We start from the raw sequence: 17149 nt of genomic DNA, 5'->3' as shown, positions 1-17149 counted from the left end.
ATTGTGTGAGGATTGAGGGTGCAGGTTGAAGGTGGGGTTGTGTGAGGATTGAGGGTGCAGGTTGAAGGTGGGGGTTGAAGGTGGGGATTGAGGATATGGGTTGAGGATGCAAGTTGAGTGTGGGGATTGAGTAGGGATTGTGTGAGGATTGAGGGTGCGGGTTGATGGTAAAAGTTGAGCGTGGGGACTGTGGGAGGGCTGAGGGTGCGGGTTGAAGGTGGGGATTGTAGGTGGCAGTTGAGGTTGGGGTTTGTGGGTGAGGATTGGTGGATCCACTGCCTCGTGGGGAAGGTCCTGCACCATGGGTCCAGTGGTGATACCAGACTGGGAGTGTGCCACACTGGGTATCAGGACATTTATATAAAGGCCATCTTTACCACCATTTCCGTCCCCCCTCCCACCCCAGATTGACCGGCCCTGGTTCCTGACTATTTCCTCTTTGCTTGCCACCAAATTCAGCCAAACCTGTCTAGTTTTCTTTTAAGGTCTCAGTCAACCTGGTGGATGTGTTGAATTTGGTGCCATGGACACCAACACAACCAACACAACCTAACAACAACACCCTTTTGAATAGATCCTGCCACGTGAAAATCAACTCAGTTATGACAAGGGGAGTCTGCAAGTCCCCACACTGGCCCCTGTTAGAGGGATGTGATGTGTCCTTAAAGGGGAGGCTGCTCTTGTGGTATTTGGCTGAGTAGAACCCATTTATCAGGCATTCAATGCCTTGTCGGTATCCAACATGATGAAGGAACTATGGGCACATCTCCCCTGAGGGTTGACTGTCCAGCATACAAAGGAGTGAAAATAGGTGGCAGGAACAAAGGCTAAAGGAAGAGTCTGGTCCTTTTTCAAAGAAAGAAATTATCTTCATGACTGTCAGATAATCTGACAGTCTCCGCCAATTCCAGCTCTGGCTTCAATATTCATGCGCATACCAAATGTCCAAAATGCAAATGCCCAAATCTCCACCATCCCCTTCCAAGGACACAGCTCAGATATGAGGACATTGAAGTCCCCTTGAAGACAGAAGGACAGACGGATGCCCCATTCTACAAGTAAGAATTGCCTTAGTCACCACACAAAACAAGGCACTTCATTGGAGCATTGTCAAACAATTCAGTAAAGCACATAAAGAGATATTTGGGTAATAATTAAGAGCTTGATCAAAGAGGCAGGTTAAGGAAACTCCTAAAAGAGGAAGAAGATATAGAGAGGTAGTAAGGCAGAGGGGTGTGGGCTGGAAATTTCAGAGCTTGGAGCCCAGGCCACAGAAGGCACAGCCACCAATTGTAGAGGGGTTAAAATTGGGGATGTGCAAGAAGCTGGAATTAGTTCTTAAATAAGGTAAGACAAGTGAAGAGCATCTTGAATTTATGTGATGTCCAGAAAATAAGATGTCAGCATTTCAGCTACTCAATTGGAGTTGGAAAGTGATCCCATCGAGAGGGTAGAGTGGGGGCCAGGAATGAGCTGACTGTGGTATATTTGGATGATGGATGTTGGCAGAGTGATTACAGATGAATGCCAGTGAATGTGTGAGGATACCACAGATCTTACCTTGACATCTGATCGCCTGGCAGAAGGAGCAACAAGCTGCAGCAGGTATCATGGAAGATTCAGGGGCTTGAAGTGGTTCCAGCAAGGTAGGGACAGTCAAGGCCAGGAAGGGGTTCAAAACCAAAAATGAGAATTTTAAAATCAAAACTTTGCTTGACCAAGTGCAAATGCAGGACAGTGAGCACAGGGGGTGACAATGAAACATGATTGGGTGTTTTATTTTGTGGACAGTAGAATTTCAGATAACTTCCAAGTGAAAGAGGGTAGAATGGAGGAGACCAGCTAGGAATAGGTTGGAATAGTCACGTCTTGAGGAACGAAGACAAGGATTTGAGTTGAGCTAAAGGTAGAGATGGCTACTTGATGATCATCACGTATCCTCACCAACTTTTATAGATGTATCATCTGCTGTGCTGTTCCAGCAATAAAGTTTCAACTTTGATCTCCAGCATCTGCAGACCTCACTTTCTCCTAAAGGTAGAGATGGCTACTTGATGATCATCACGTATCCTCACCAACTTTTATAGATGTATCATAGAAAATGTTCTATCTGGGTACATCATGGCTTGCTATGGCAACTGCTCTGCCCATAATTGTAAGAAACTACAGAAAGTTGTGGACACAGCCCAGATGATCACGAAAGTCAATTTCCCATCCATAGGCTCCATCTACGCTTCACATTGCTGAAGAAAGGCTACCAATATTATCAAAGAACTCTCCCACCCAGGCCATACTCTCTTCCAACCTTTTCTATCAGGCAGAAAATACAGAAGTTCAAACACAGCTTCAAGAACAGCTTCTTCCCTGCTGTTATTAGATTTCTGAAAAGACCTCTCTAATTTCAAATATAATGTTGATCTTGCTTTTGTGCGTATCCTGTCCAGCTGTAACCCTGTATGGTCTCGCTCTGTCTAAACACCCTATGATCTGCGTGTCCTTGTATGTTACGACCTGCCTGTACTGCTCACATAGCAAAACTTTCAACTGTACACAGGTACTTGTGACAACAGTGAATCGAATCAATCAATAAATAGGAGCAATTTGGATATGTGGACAAACCCAGATAAACACATCAGGTCCAGAGGTGATAAAGGCAGGGATGAGGGTTTGGCGGGGATGAGAGTTTCAGCATTAGGTGAGCTGAGACAGAGCAGAATTGACACTTTAGTTCAATCTGCATTGAGTAGATTGTCAGTCTGCTACCTAGCTGCTCAGTCTGAACAGATCTGAAAACAACTTCCAAACTCTCATTGTGATAACGTGAGGATCCCAGCATGTAGGGAAATGTATCTTTCAATCAGGAAGAAAATTTGGCTGTGCTTTTTCTAAACAGTATTGTTGGAACTTATCATTTTTCAGGTCATGTGAGAATCTCTGATCTTGGACTTGCTGTGGAATTGAATGATGATCAAACTAAGATCAAAGGCTATGCTGGAACTCCAGGTACATCTTGTAATTTCCCTCTGTTGGAGAATGAGGTGAAGTGTGAACAGGGGAGCTAGAAGGAAAGGTGGAAGTATAGGGAGAGCAGAAGGAGAGGCAAAGGAGGCAGAGAGAGAGAAAGGAGGGAGGATGATGAAAGAGGGAAAGGGGGAGGAAGGAGTCAGAGAAGAGGGAGATGAAGGAGAGGAGGGGGAAAGGGGGTCAGCAAAAAGTACAAGGAGATGGCTCTGAGTTAGAGAAGCAGAGGTGACATGTACCTCTACATCTGTTGATACTGGAGTGAGAGGGGATGAATGAGGTCAGAGTTTGGTGGATATTAAGCTGTGGGATGGTTTTGAGGGTATTGAACTGCTTATTGTGCGGTTTAAGGGTGGGGATGGGCAGAGTTGTCCGAGTTCCTGGAGTTTTCTGTCTTTGGTTCAGAGTTTCAGCATTGGCTTAAGCTGTGGGATGGTTTTGAGGGTATTGAACTGTTTATTGTGCGGTTTAAGGGATGGGCAGAGTTGTCCGAGTTCCTGGAGTTTTCTGTCTTTGGTTCAGAGTTTCAGCATTGGCACTACGTAACAATGCAATCTGCTGGAATTTCAGGTTTTATGGCACCAGAGTTGCTTAAAGGTTTGGAATATGACTATTCCGTCGATTATTTCACACTGGGAGTCACATTGTATGAGATGATCGCAGCCAAGGGTCCATTCCGGTATCGAGGGGAACACGTAAGGAGATTTTAAAATATTCCTGTGTTAATCTGTTGCTTTAGGAACGCAGTCATCAAGAAACCAGAAACCTTGAGTTCAATCTGTTCACCACAGGGTTAAATGAAGTCCATGAGATAGAGCAGTGGTGAATTGAAGATGTATTTGGATTTCCATTCCAAAATTGTGATGAACTATTACAGAGTTAAGAGAGTTTCATTTGTCAGTTAGTGTGGGATCCGAATTCGTCAGGACGTTCAGAGAATTGCCATGCTCTTCTTCCAACAGTGCGATACAGCATGCTTTATTCTTGCCTGCAAGGCATTGGTGTAACATTTTCCTGAGAAGTAGTGTCTCTGACAGTGCAGAACACACCCAATAAAACACTGACAGCAGGGCATCCCAGGATTTAGTTTATTTGTTCGGAGAAAGTGGACATTGATGACGTTTGTTTGTCATCTCCAACTGCCCTTGGCAAGGTGGTGGTGACCTCCTGCCTTAACCCACTACATTCACCAATCAGCTATGAGGGGAATTCCAGGATTTGACCCAATGACACATTGAAGGAATGATGATACATTTCCAAATCAGGATGGTGAGTGGCTTGGAGGGGAACGTGCAGATGGTGCTGTTCCCATGTATTTGCTGCCCTTGTCCTTCTAGTTCGAATGGTTTTCGAAAGTGCTATCTAAGGATCTTTAATGAATTTCTGCAGTACATCTTGTAGATAATACACTGCTGCTACTGAGCATTGGTGGTGGGGAGAGTGGATGTGGTGCCAATCAAGTGGGTTGCGTTGTCCTACATGGTGTCAAACTTCTTGGGTTTTGTTGGAGCTGTACTCATCCAGAAAGTGGGGAGTATTCCACCACACTCCTGATTTGTGCCTTATAGATAATGGACAGGCTTTGAGGAATCAGGAGATTAGCTACTTGCCACGGGATTCTTAGCCTCTGATCTGCTCTTGTAACCACTGTATTTATATGACTGGTCCAATTCAGTTTCTGGCAATGAAAGCCCCAGGATGTTGATAGTGGGGATTCAGTGACAGTGATACTAGCGAATGCCAAGAGGAGATAATTAGATTTTTCTCTCTTGTTGGAAATGGTTATTGCTTAGTGGTGTGAATGCCTGGACATTGTTTAGGTCTTGCTGCACAGGGACACAGACTGCTTCTGTGTCTGATGATTTACGAATTATGTAGTCATCGGCGAACATTCATCCCCACTTCTCAACTTATGATGGAGGGAAGATCTTTGATGAAACAGCTGAATATGATTGGGCATGGGACAGTATCCTACAGAGATGTTCCACGTCTGAAATTCTTGACCTCTGACCACCTTCCCATGTGCCAGTTCTGACTCTAACCAGCAAAGTTTACCTTGGATTTCCATTGATTCAAGTTTTGCTAGGTCTTCTTGATGCCTCATTTGGTCAAATATAGCCTTGAGGTCAAGGGCTGACACTCTCAGCTCATCCCTAGAATTCAGCTCTTTGAGCCACGTTTGAACTAAGGCTGTAGTGAGGTGAGGAGCTCAGTAGCCCTAGCAGAACTCAAACAGGGCGCCACTGATCAGGTTATTGCTGAGCAAGACCGGTTTCATGGCACTATCAACAATTCTTTCCATCACTTTGCTGATGATGATCTTAAAATATGTTTCTCTTAATTAAAGTGGTAGGTGCCAAAGTGCACTTAAAGAAACAATAAATGCAGAACCCAATTTCATGTCTATGCTACAGAATGTATGATGGCAAGCATCTGAATCCAGAGTAAGTTCAGTGCAGTTTTATCATTTCAGCAACTTCTCTCTTTGTGAGTACATGACATGGTGAGCCAGCACACAGTCTACCAATGTGTATTCCAGTTGAAGACAATCTCTGTCATGACTTTGTGTTTGAAAGAATTGTTTAGATTGTTAATTGCAATACTGTAAAGAAACCTATTTCACAAACTCTATTACACACAAATCCTATAACATAGAAACACTGGTGGGCAGAAGATTAGATTAGATTAGATTAGATTACATTACATTACAGTGTGGAAACAGGCCCTTCGGCTCAACAAGTCCACACCGACCCGCCGAAGCGCAACCCACCCATACCCCTACATTTACCCCTTACCTAACACTATGGGCAATTTAGCATGGCCAATTCACCTGACCTGCACATCTTTGGACTGTGGGAGGAAACCGGAGCACCCGGAGGAAATCCACGCAGACAAGGAGAGAACATGCAAACTCCACACACCTCATACTAGTAAAATTCTTCTAATGGTCATAAGATGATTAGAAAATAGGAAGAGAACAAAAAGGCAAGTGTGTAATTCTGGACATTCCTAAAATCTCATGGGAATATTGCATTCAATTCTGGACTCTACTTATAATGGGGATGTTCAAATCGTGGGAGAAAGTAAGGACTGCAGATGCTGGAGATCAGAATTGAGAGTGTGATGCTGGAAAAACACAGCAGGTCAGACAGCATCCAAGGAGCAGGAGAACCGACATTTCGGACATTCTTGATAAAGCGCTATGCCTGAAATGTCAATTCTCCTGCTCCTCGGATGCTGCCTGACTTCCTGTGCTTTTCCAGCACCACACTCTCGACGATGTTAAAATCTTGGTCAGTGCTGAACGATACCAGGGGGCTTCAGTTATTGTGAGGAACTGAAGAAACTGGTGCTGATCCCCCAATTTTAGAGAAGGTTTGAGGTCCTGAATGGTTTTGACAGAGAATACATAAATTTGTTCAATGTCAGTTCAAAAGAGACAGCTTTGAGATGATTAATGAGGTGTTAAGGTAACATTAGAAACCTTATCTTTTAACACAGCATACTATTATGGTCTGCCTCAAAGGCTTGGGGAATTAGAACAGATTATAGTCTTCAAGAGTGTATGACAAATATTTGAAGGATAACAGACTATTGCACAGGGAAATGGGAAAGGAGAACAGGGCTGAGAATTATTGTCAGTTGCTCGATCAAAGAGTCAGGACAGGCATTAAGAACAGTACTGTAGGATTCCGCATTAATTTCCACCTTTTGTGCACTGTGACCAGGTTGAGAACAAAGAAGTGAAGCGACGGATTTTGAATGATCCAGTGACTTACTGCAACAAGTTTAGTGAACCGAGCAAGTTGTTTTGTGAGGCTTTGCTGGAGAAAGATCCGGAGAAGCGCCTTGGATTCAAGAACGAATGCTGTGATGAAATAAAGGCCCACGCCTTCTTCAAGAGTATCAACTGGAGAAAACTTGAAGCTGGTAAAGTATAAAAATCTACTTTATTAAAAAATGTGCTGTATTCAGAATCCATCCTGTAGATGTCAGAATGTTTCAAATTTTGTTCCGACTTCAACAGTGGTCCTTTATGAATTAGCTGAGGATAAAGTTTGTGTTTTCTTATTAAGAACACAAATACGAGTAAAAAAATCTTTGGTAGTAACATTTTCTTTAAAAAAATCCTTGGTGGCTGTAAGATGTCTGATGAGATTGTATGGGTACTGTGTGCAGTCCTGGTCATCCAGTTATAGGAAGGATATTATTAAACTGTTGAGTTCAGAAAAGATTTACTAGGATGTTGCTAGAATGGAGGCTGGGACTTTTTTCACTAGAGTGTAGGAGGTTGTGGAATGACTTTACAGAAGCTTATAAAATCATGAGGGGCACAGATAAGGTGAATAACAAAAGGTCTTTTCCTTTAGGTGTGGAGTTCAAAAATAAGCACCCTATTTTTGAGCTTTCCCACCTAAAGGAAAAGACCTTTCTTATTCACTTTATCTGTGCCCCTCAATTTTATAAGCTTCAATAAGGTCATTCCTCAACCGCCTATGCTCCAGTGAAAAAAAATCTAGGAGTACTTTGAAATATCTTGCAAAGGGCACATCATGGAAAATACAACAAAATACAACTTTTCTTCACTGATCATATTGATACATCAATCTAATTCAGCATCAAGCCTAGGGGGATGGAGTCTATAAATTATCAGTCCCTTGGCACACGATGACTGAAAAGCTTTAGATAGTAACCTTTCCCTATTGTACCTCTGCGTGGCTGCCCCAAGTTTTAGTGTGCCCCTTCACATGTATTCCTGGACCTTGGAATGTACTAGCCTACAATGCTCAGTCAAGGATGGCTCTTTACACTAGGAGACCAGCAAGTTGTGGGCAGATCAATGTGCATGTTTCAGTGAGTGGATGCTCCTCCAGGTGCAATTGGTGTTTGTCTCGTTGTTTTTCCCCTAGGAACAGCTCGCAGAGCACAGAGTCCTGCATCACAGAAAAGAAAAACCACTGCAACTCTCTCCAGACCTTCTTTGTGAAGACACATTCAAAAAAAGAGATGTGTGACAGTGGGAGGCACAGAGAATCCAGCTGTTCATGAAAGCCCTTCAGACCACCAGCCAAGCTGCTTTTGGTTGCTTCTTTGAAAGCGAGGCATTTTGTCAAATTGGTTTGAAAGTCTGCTCAGGAATAACATTAACCATCTCCTTTCCCACAAGGCTTTGAGGACATAATGTTGACCACTTTGGTGGACATGTGGTCCTTGCAGTTTTTCTGTAAAGATTTCTCCACAAGGGATGGGGATACTGCAGCAATATGGCTACACCCATCCTTTACACTGCCTGATGGGCAGAACCTTGGCATATAGTGAAATTTGCTGTTTGTGAACCAAGTACCTATACACAGTTTGACACAGCTATACACAAAGGTAACCATCAAAATGAGGGTGAAATAGGATATACTTTCCACCTTTTATTCAAGGTTTGTACATGGTGTCCCTGCAGATACAATCCATGAGTGGCACAGTGGTTAGCATTGCTGCCTCACTATGCCAGGGACGCGGATTCGATTCCAGCATCGGACAACTGTCTGCGTGGAGTTTGCACATTCTCCCTGTGTCTGCGTGGTTTTCCTCCGGGTGCTCTGGTTTCCTCCCACAATCCAAAGATGTGCAGGTGAATTGGCCATGCTAAATTGTCCAGATTTGTAGATTAGGTGCATTAATCAGTAGTAAATGTAGGGGAATGGGTCTGGGTGGGATACTCTTCAGAAGACCTGTGTGGACCAGTTCTGCCAAAATGACCTGTTTTCACATTGTGGGGATTCTCGAGTATCTCCATCCTCCAAATAAAGTAGAAGATGGTTTACATAGGCCAGTATTAAGGAAGATTGACAAGGCCTTACTATATTTTAATAAAACTAACTGAAAAAGGAAAACAATCTAACAATAAGTTAGCATCAGTATTTAACTTACTATTACTGCACCACAACCAATAATTCCATCAGCTGTTGTTACAAAGTACTGATTACATTGGCAGAATGAAACAACAGAATAGAGCCATCTTTTGTCTACAGTTTGTATTAACATAGTCATTGAACAGTTACAGAACAGGACGCCATTTGACTTGAAACCATGCTTGCCCTTCATGGAAGAGAATTGGTTACTGACGAGGAAGCAGCAAGTAGGGATAAAAGATTCCTTTTCAGCTTGCAACTTGTGACTAATGAGGTTCCACAGGGGTCAGTGCTGGAATTGCAACTGTATACAATATATATTCATGACTTGAAGGAAGGAAGCAAACATACTGTAGCTAAATGGGGAGACACAAAAATAGGTGGAAAGGCAAGTTGCGAGAGTGATACAAACAGTATAGAGGGGTTAGGCAAATGGGGTATAATGTGGGAAATTGTAAAGTTGTTTATTTTGGAAGGGGTAAAAAATGAACATGGAGAAAAACTACAGAAAGCTGCAAAATGCAAACAGGAAGTCAACGCAATGCTAGCCCTTATTTCAAGGGGGTCGTAGTATAAGATTGGGGAAGTTTTATTGCAACTGTGCAGGGTGCTAGTGAGACCACATCTGGAGTGCTGAAAGCAGTCTTGGTCCATTTAAGAATTTACTACATCGGAGATAACCCAGAAAAGGTTCGTACGCACGATTCCTAGTATGGAAGGGTTAACTTGTTCTTCTAAACTCAATGAATAGAGTCAGTGTCATGCCACTTAAAACCCCAAATTTTTCAGAGTAAACACTGAGAAAATGTTTCCTTCATTGGAGTATTTTACCAGAGAACATTGTCTCAGAATTACAGGGGGTGTCAATTTAAGATCGAGATGAGGAAGAGTTTCTTCTTCAGAGGATTGAGTGTCTTTGTAACTCCTTGCCACAGAGCTGTACAGGCAGTGTCCTTGTGCACATTTTTGCTTTAGGTAAGTGCTTGAATAGTACTAGAATCAAAGACAGAAAATTGGAAGTGAGGATTGTTGGATCAGCCATGATCCTATTGAATAGCACAACAGGCTCGAAGGGCCAAATGGCCTACGCCTATTTCTTATGGTCTTTTGGCCAGATTCCTGCACATCCTTGTTTCGAATAATGATGGATTTTAAAAGCCTCGTTTGAGCTTGCCTCCAACACAGACAGTACTTTTCAGACCTTAACTACTCACCAAATGAATGTTTTTTCTCAAGGCACTATTGCTTCCTTTCCTAATTACCTTTAAATCTGTGCCCATTGGTTTTCAATCATTCTACAGTGGAAACAGTTTAACTCTATTACATCCAGTCCTTTTGTAATTTTTAAACACTTTGATCAGACCTCCTTGCAGTTTTCTCTACTCCAAGGAGAATCGTCCTAACTTCTCCCATCTATCTTCTAGCTGAAGGACATTGTGACAGTTGATATGGTAGGACTGAATGCGAAATGTTGACAGGAAAACATCCTATCCCAAATCATTTTAAAAAAGTTTGCTGTCAGTGTTTGGTTGATTCATGTATTTTAATAATACTCTCAAAAATATATAAAATTACAAAGGAAGAGAAATATAAATGTCTTATTGATAGAACATCTGAGAAATGTCTCCAGTAACACTCAAATTCCTTGAAATAGTTTGTTATATATGCAAACCTTAGTCAGCACCTTCCATAAATCACAACCAGTTCCATCTAGAACAATAGGGGCAGCAGATACAGGGGAACACCACTACTTGTTCTCCAAGCCACTCTCCACTCTTTGACTTGGAAATATATCACCGTCCCTTCAGTGTCACTGGGTCAAAATTCTGGAGCTCCCTCCCAAATGACATTGTGGAACTACCTATAGTACATAGATGCAGCAGTTTGAAAACAACACATCACATTCTCAAGGGAAAGTGGTGATGGGTAATAAATGCTAGCCCAGCCAGTGTTGCCCACATCTAATGACTGAATGAAAAAATCAATAACTATGTTTTACACAGCAAACTTCCATGGAGCAAGTAAAATAGTTTACTTTGGTGATGTGGTTGATGGAGTAGCAGTGGGCCAGAAATCTGGGAGAACTGTTTATTTTTTCAGTATCGTGTTGGAATCTTTAGTGAGTCTACAGGGTCATACATCTAATGCAAAAGCACTTGTAGCAGTGTAGTAGTGCCTCAGAGTTGCACAGGGCTTTCAGTCCAAATACTTACAAGATAAATTATAGCATAACCCAACAGAAAATTATATGTATTAACACTGCTCACTGTAGACATTTTCTATGGTCCCTTCTAGGTATACTTCCACCTCCTTTTACTCCAGACTCTAAAACAGTGTATGCAAAGGACATTCAAGATGTTGGCGCTTTCTCAACTGTGAAAGGAATTACCATTGAAGATGCAGACAAGGAGTTTTTTGATGAATTTGCAACTGGTAACATCCCTATCCCATGGCAAGAGGAGATGATTGAGACTGGTGTGTTTGATGAGCTCAATGTGTGGGGGGTTAATGGTGGATTACCAAATGACCTAAGGAGAGAATCGATTCTGGAGATGCCTCCCTCCAAATCAGGAGTCTGTTCCATTTCTTAAGTAAGGAAATAAATTGTTGCAGGCTCCACATTTTAAAGGAGTAGCATGGCTAAGATATAAGATGAAGCATAAAGGGTAACGTTGCAATCTGCACATACTGTTGAAAACCCTACATCTATAAATATTATAGTGAGCCTCAAACATTGCTTGTGACATTGTGAGACTGTCAGATTCTAGCATTAGGCCAAGCTAACTACAGGACATCTGGGCCAATCAGGAATTGCTGGGGAAAAAAAAAAATCACAAGCTACTGTCACAGCAGTTGAGATGGTTAGGAATCCCTCATCTGGTAATCCCTCTGTTTATTGCTTATTCCCTATTTTCTCACATCTACAATTTACCCCTTTATTCCAACCTAACTCCACAATCTCTTGTGATTTTAGAAGGGGATCTCCTTGCCAGCTACAACCTCCTTTCCCCAGTTGGAGGCATGGCAGACTCAGTTGAACCCAGCCCAGCCCAGGTTGTTAGGACCAACTGATCAGCTGAATTCTGATTGCTAAAATGGAAAAATAGCAGCATCAGCAATAAGCAAATCAGAGGATCAGACAGTCCTGACGCTGATTAAGCCCATTTCTCACTGAGGGGACTGCTTTGAAATGTGCTATATTGAAAAAGAAACTATCCTCTCTCTTCAACAACAATCCTAACTTTGAACTCTCAATCTCCTGTCATCTGTCCCTTCTCCTCTGATTGGACCTACCACCAGTTACTGAAAGGTGATGCAGCTTCATTTGACCATTATTGGTGCCATCCCTAATTTGATCCCTGTCAATTCGAAAATTGGGAACTTCCAAAATGGAATACACCAGCATGGTTATGAGATGGCAACAGCCTTACTGGAGTTGGGCAGGAATAGCTCTGCTTACATGATGCCATTCCAGAATTCCCAATGTGAATTAAGGACTTACAACCTTTAGGTTTCTACCTGCTTTACAAACTATTCGAAGCATTTCCAAGAATATGACAAATGGGAGTGCACCAGAAGGCCTATTGGGGAAACTGTCTTTTAAATAGTGAATAACTGGGAAAGATAATGGTGTATGTAGTGCCAATATCATTGAACGAACAATCCAGAGGTCAAGGCTAATTGACATGCTAGCTCAGGAAACATAAATTCAACGAATCATCAGTTGTCATAAAAAACCATTTGATTCACTAATCCTCTTCAAGGGAAGGAAAAATGCCATTCTTCCCTGGTCTGCCTGACATGCGATTCCCATACCATTTGAAATAGGTCTCTGAATAGGTCTCTCAATTCCAGAGAAAATAGGGATATGTAACAAATGTTGGCCTTGCCAGTGATGTGCACATCCCACATAAGAATAAATTTTAAAACAAACTTAGATCATTCAAACATTTCAAAAATGATCCTGATATACAAAAGCTTTGCAGGTAAATAGCCTAACATTTCAATAGACAGTTTAAAATATCTGCTTAAATTGGACAAACGTTTTAATCAATAGCCTCAATTTGGATTTAAGGTGGATACATTTTTAAATTAGGAGTCAAGGAAGATTTTGTTTTTATATACATACGCAAGACTGAAGCAATGATGCACACAATTGTTTCACTCCAAGAACTGCTTTGGGCAGAGATGGTCTGTAATCCCATTGGCAGCAGTCTGCCAAGGTGGATAATTAAACATATTGATGACATTCCTCATTTGTATCCTGTAAATTTAGAGGTTTGGGGTTTGAAATTCTGGCTAGAGAGACAGCCCTATCATCATTATCTCCCACTTGTCTAGTGAGGTGCTGACCTCCAGAGATGGATGATCTCACTACCCGTGGGATCACAGTTGGCTGCAGGAATAGAGGATTGTAATAATAATCAGGGTAACCACATTACTGAAACTAACTGATGGTAATTTGTTATATGGTGTAATGCAAGGTCATTCCATGTGCTCAGAGGGCAATGTTGTAGCTGGATGGATTTAACATAGCACTTGTATCGATTATTTCCCATTTTTAAGGTGAAAATTATTAACTTGTTGCAATGGGAAGGGTAATGAAAATCAAATATAACAATGGAAAGATTTGAAAGCTAGAGCAATGTAAATCTTTTGTATTTCGATGGAAGACAAAGAATTGATTAAAGGACCTCTTACATTCAATAAAAACTATTTTGCATGGATTATTTGCACATGGTGATTTTTCAAATTAATACAGCCTGGAGAGACTGCAAGGACCACAAAAATAATGATTCTCAGCTCAGGCTTTTGTGGTGACAGATGGAAGCATTTTCAGAGTTCACTATCACACAATTGAAATGTGAGCACTATCATTTCCTTCACATGTGCCTGGTTCAATCCTATTTTATTCCTTTTCAACATTGCTGAAAGCAGCTCAAAACAACCAAATAATGTGCAAAGCCATTTCAGAGGATAGGTAAGAGTCAGAAGTCAATCACATTGGGTCTGGAATTACATCCTTACCTGACCAGATAAGGATGGCAGTTCCATTCTCTGAAGGAAACCAATGAATGCTATTCTTTTGAACAAAAATCTGGTAGCTTCATTGTTATTATTATTACTACTATAGTTACTACAATTTTCCATTCTAGATTATTAATTACTGAAATCCTAACAATTGCCACAGTAACAATATCATGGGCACAATTCTACATCTTGTAAGGTTACACCTGTGTAAAACCTAGGTCAGATCACACAATACTATACATTGTCTAGGTCTTTAATATTATGCAAACTGGAGCTAAGTGCAAAATGAATATTTGCTGAAATGACACAGGAACTGAGTGGTTATAACCATCTGGAAGGATTAAACAGCTTGGAACTATTCGCTCTTCTAGGACATCAAATTATAGAATCAGAATCCCTATAGTGCGGAAGCAGGCAATTCGGTCCACCAAGCTCACAGCAGCCTTCTGAACAGCATCCCACCCTGACCCACACCCCTATACTACCCCTGTAATCCTGGATTTCCCATGGTTAAACCATTTATAGCCTGTACATCTCTGGACATAATGAGCAATTTAGCAGGGTCAAACCACCCAACCTGCACATCTTTGGGCTGTGGGAGGAAACCCACACAGACATGGGGATAAGGTGAAGGGTGGAAGGTATAGGGGAGATGTCAGGGGTGGGTTCTTTACCCAGAGAGTGGTGGGGGCATGGAATGCGCTGCCTGTGGGAGTGGTAGAGTCAGAATCTTTGGTGACCTTTAAGCGGCAATTGGATAGGTACATGGATGGGTGCTTAAGCTAGGACAAATGTTCGGCACAACATCGTGGGCCGAAGGGCCTGTTCTGTGCTGTATTGTTCTATGTTCTATAACGTACAAAATCCACACAGACAGTTGCCTGAGGCTGGAATCAAACCCAAGACATTGGTGCTGTGAGACAGCACTGCTAACCACCATGCTGCCAGAGCAAGGTTTAATTGGGTACAGGTAGAGATGCTCCATTGTGCGAGTCAACAGTAGGGGCCATTAAGAAAGAGCAGGCATTAATTAATCAAATGAAGTAGTAGGAGAAACTTCTTTAAGGGGTGATTAGAATATGGAACTTTCTATAATATGATTAAAAATTTAAAAAAATAGTAGAGGGGCTTTGACCATTCCTCCTTTTAATCACATTATAAAGCAAGGGACTATAACCAAGGGGCATAGAGAAACTTATTCTGTCGAGTCTGATAAGAGGGTTGGAGGATAGCAGTGCGATAAAACATATATAGAAAACATGGAGGGCCGTAACTTACAGGTCTACAGGCCAAGAGCTGGAAAGTGACATTCGATTGGATGGCTCTTTTTCTGAAGCTACAGGCACAATGGATTGCACGGCGTTTTTATATGCTGTCAAATAATTGAGGAAAAATAGGCATTTGGAGGAGGAGGATGGGAGGCAGCTCACACAGCACATGGCTGGTTGGAACAAATGGATGTACTTGTGTAATTCTGGACTACTTTTCAAAGCAACACTATACTTGTATGACAATAGCATGAGGCAAACCAGTTTAGTCACAATTGGACAGTTACAGAAAGGGGATAAAAGGGCTTTTACCTCAAGAGGGTATGAATACAAAGGGGTTAATCAAACATATGAGTCACATCAGACCACTTCATCTTTTTCAATGCATTGCTACTGGGTGAGGTCTAAGTTTCAACATGGGAGGCAAGAGGTTACAATATTAGAGAACAGTCGAAGTGGAGAAGATGCCTGAACGTTTCCTTTGCATGAGGGAGAACAAATCAAAACATAGTAAGCAATAAGCATATTCTTGAGCAAACAAAAATTTAGTTACTTGCCCCAATTCAGTTTACACGGAATGTGTGCATAGACAGGACAGATAGGGAGGTCTCTGACTGCCTGTTTTGCAGTGTGGCAAATATGCTTGGCTGGACAGGGACAATAAAGGTACAAGACCTTCATTAAAAGCACAAACCCCTAGTAGATGAAAGGAAGTTAACAAAGTTGTTTTCCAACAATCCAGTACTGCAGTGATCAGTTTGCCCAAGTAATGAATGTTAAAAGGAAAATAGGCTGTATGCCCGAGTACTATACATTTTATTGGCATTTTTATTTTAAAAAACATTTACTACTGACAGGATCCACGTATCATCTGGGATTTCATACAATACCATAGTCTTTTAAGGAGAAGCAACATAAACATGAAGGAGAAATAAGTGGGTTATGCTGACAGGAGTTAGACAAAGGCTGGAGGCTTGTATTGAGCCCAAAAACCCAAAATGGACTAAATGGTTAATTTCTGAGTTGTTAATACTGTGCAATGACGTGCTTCACCAACATAGAAGTAGTCAGTGGAATTTAAAATTTCTAAAGTACTAATGCATTAGGCAAATCAGTTATACAGTATCTGCCACTGTGAAATGGCAATAAGCGCCATTTATTAAAGTCAAAACAAAACTCAGTCTTCCACCAGAGCAACAACCAATTCAGCTATTAAAATTTGATTAAAAAATACTCCAAAACAGTTACCTAGTGGGACATCCTGCCCCGCGTGGCCAAAGATCTGTGGTTTGAGAATTAAGTGGCCAGTTACATGAAGACCCATAGCTGAAACTTGCGATCACAAATTCTGTGTCGACAGTTAACAATAATGACCCAAAGCTCTTCAGGTTTTCTTTTGATGTGCACCCACATTAAACTACTGACAGAAAAATAGTAATGTCAATGCAATTTAAGGCTTATAGGATACAATACAAACATTTGAAAAACAATGGAGTGATCAGATCAGCAACTTTGTGTGTTTGCCTATAATTCAACTGATCCAAGATTCTTTAATTCTTGTATTAATTGTCTTAGCACTTTTAAACCACAGAATTAAAACAGCTGGTGAGCAAGCAGGCAAAAAGAATTAGAAAGAGCACAATAAAACAGCAGAACAGGATTACACAATGTCAATGTGGAATTTTGGTCAATCTGCAAATGCAGAGCAGCAAATCTATCAGAATGCAGTGTGACATCACAAAACAAGGTTCACTTATCTCCCACATTTAACACAGCAAAACATACCAGGGCATTTCAGAGCAGCTTTAACTAAACCAAACTAAATTTGACACCAAGGCATAAATTATGGACAGATGTTCAAAAGCTTGGTCATGTTGAAGAGAGAGGGAAGTCTTTATCAGAGACAAACGTAAACTTAAAAACCTG

At 41.5% G+C, this 17149-nt stretch overlaps 1 protein-coding gene across 1 annotated transcript in view; it reads left to right on the top strand.

The window, feature by feature from the left end:
* The window catches only part of grk1a (G protein-coupled receptor kinase 1 a), a 36705-nt gene extending 25065 nt beyond the window's left edge, over positions 1 to 11640 (top strand). Inside the window, exons 4-7 of the mRNA XM_043700241.1 lie at positions 2920 to 3003; positions 3592 to 3716; positions 6750 to 6951; positions 11220 to 11640. Of these exons, the coding sequence (XP_043556176.1) occupies positions 2920 to 3003; positions 3592 to 3716; positions 6750 to 6951; positions 11220 to 11515 (707 nt within the window). The 3' untranslated portion in view covers positions 11516 to 11640. The remainder of the gene's footprint in view (positions 1 to 2919; positions 3004 to 3591; positions 3717 to 6749; positions 6952 to 11219) is intronic.
* Positions 11641 to 17149: the final 5509 nt, after the last annotated feature.

This window comes from Chiloscyllium plagiosum, chromosome 12 (genome assembly GCF_004010195.1).
Source record: "Chiloscyllium plagiosum isolate BGI_BamShark_2017 chromosome 12, ASM401019v2, whole genome shotgun sequence".
In the NCBI taxonomy this organism is placed as follows: domain Eukaryota; kingdom Metazoa; phylum Chordata; class Chondrichthyes; order Orectolobiformes; family Hemiscylliidae; genus Chiloscyllium; species Chiloscyllium plagiosum.
The sequence above is the reverse complement of the archived record's forward strand: the minus strand, read 5'-3'. Positions and strand labels throughout refer to the sequence as shown.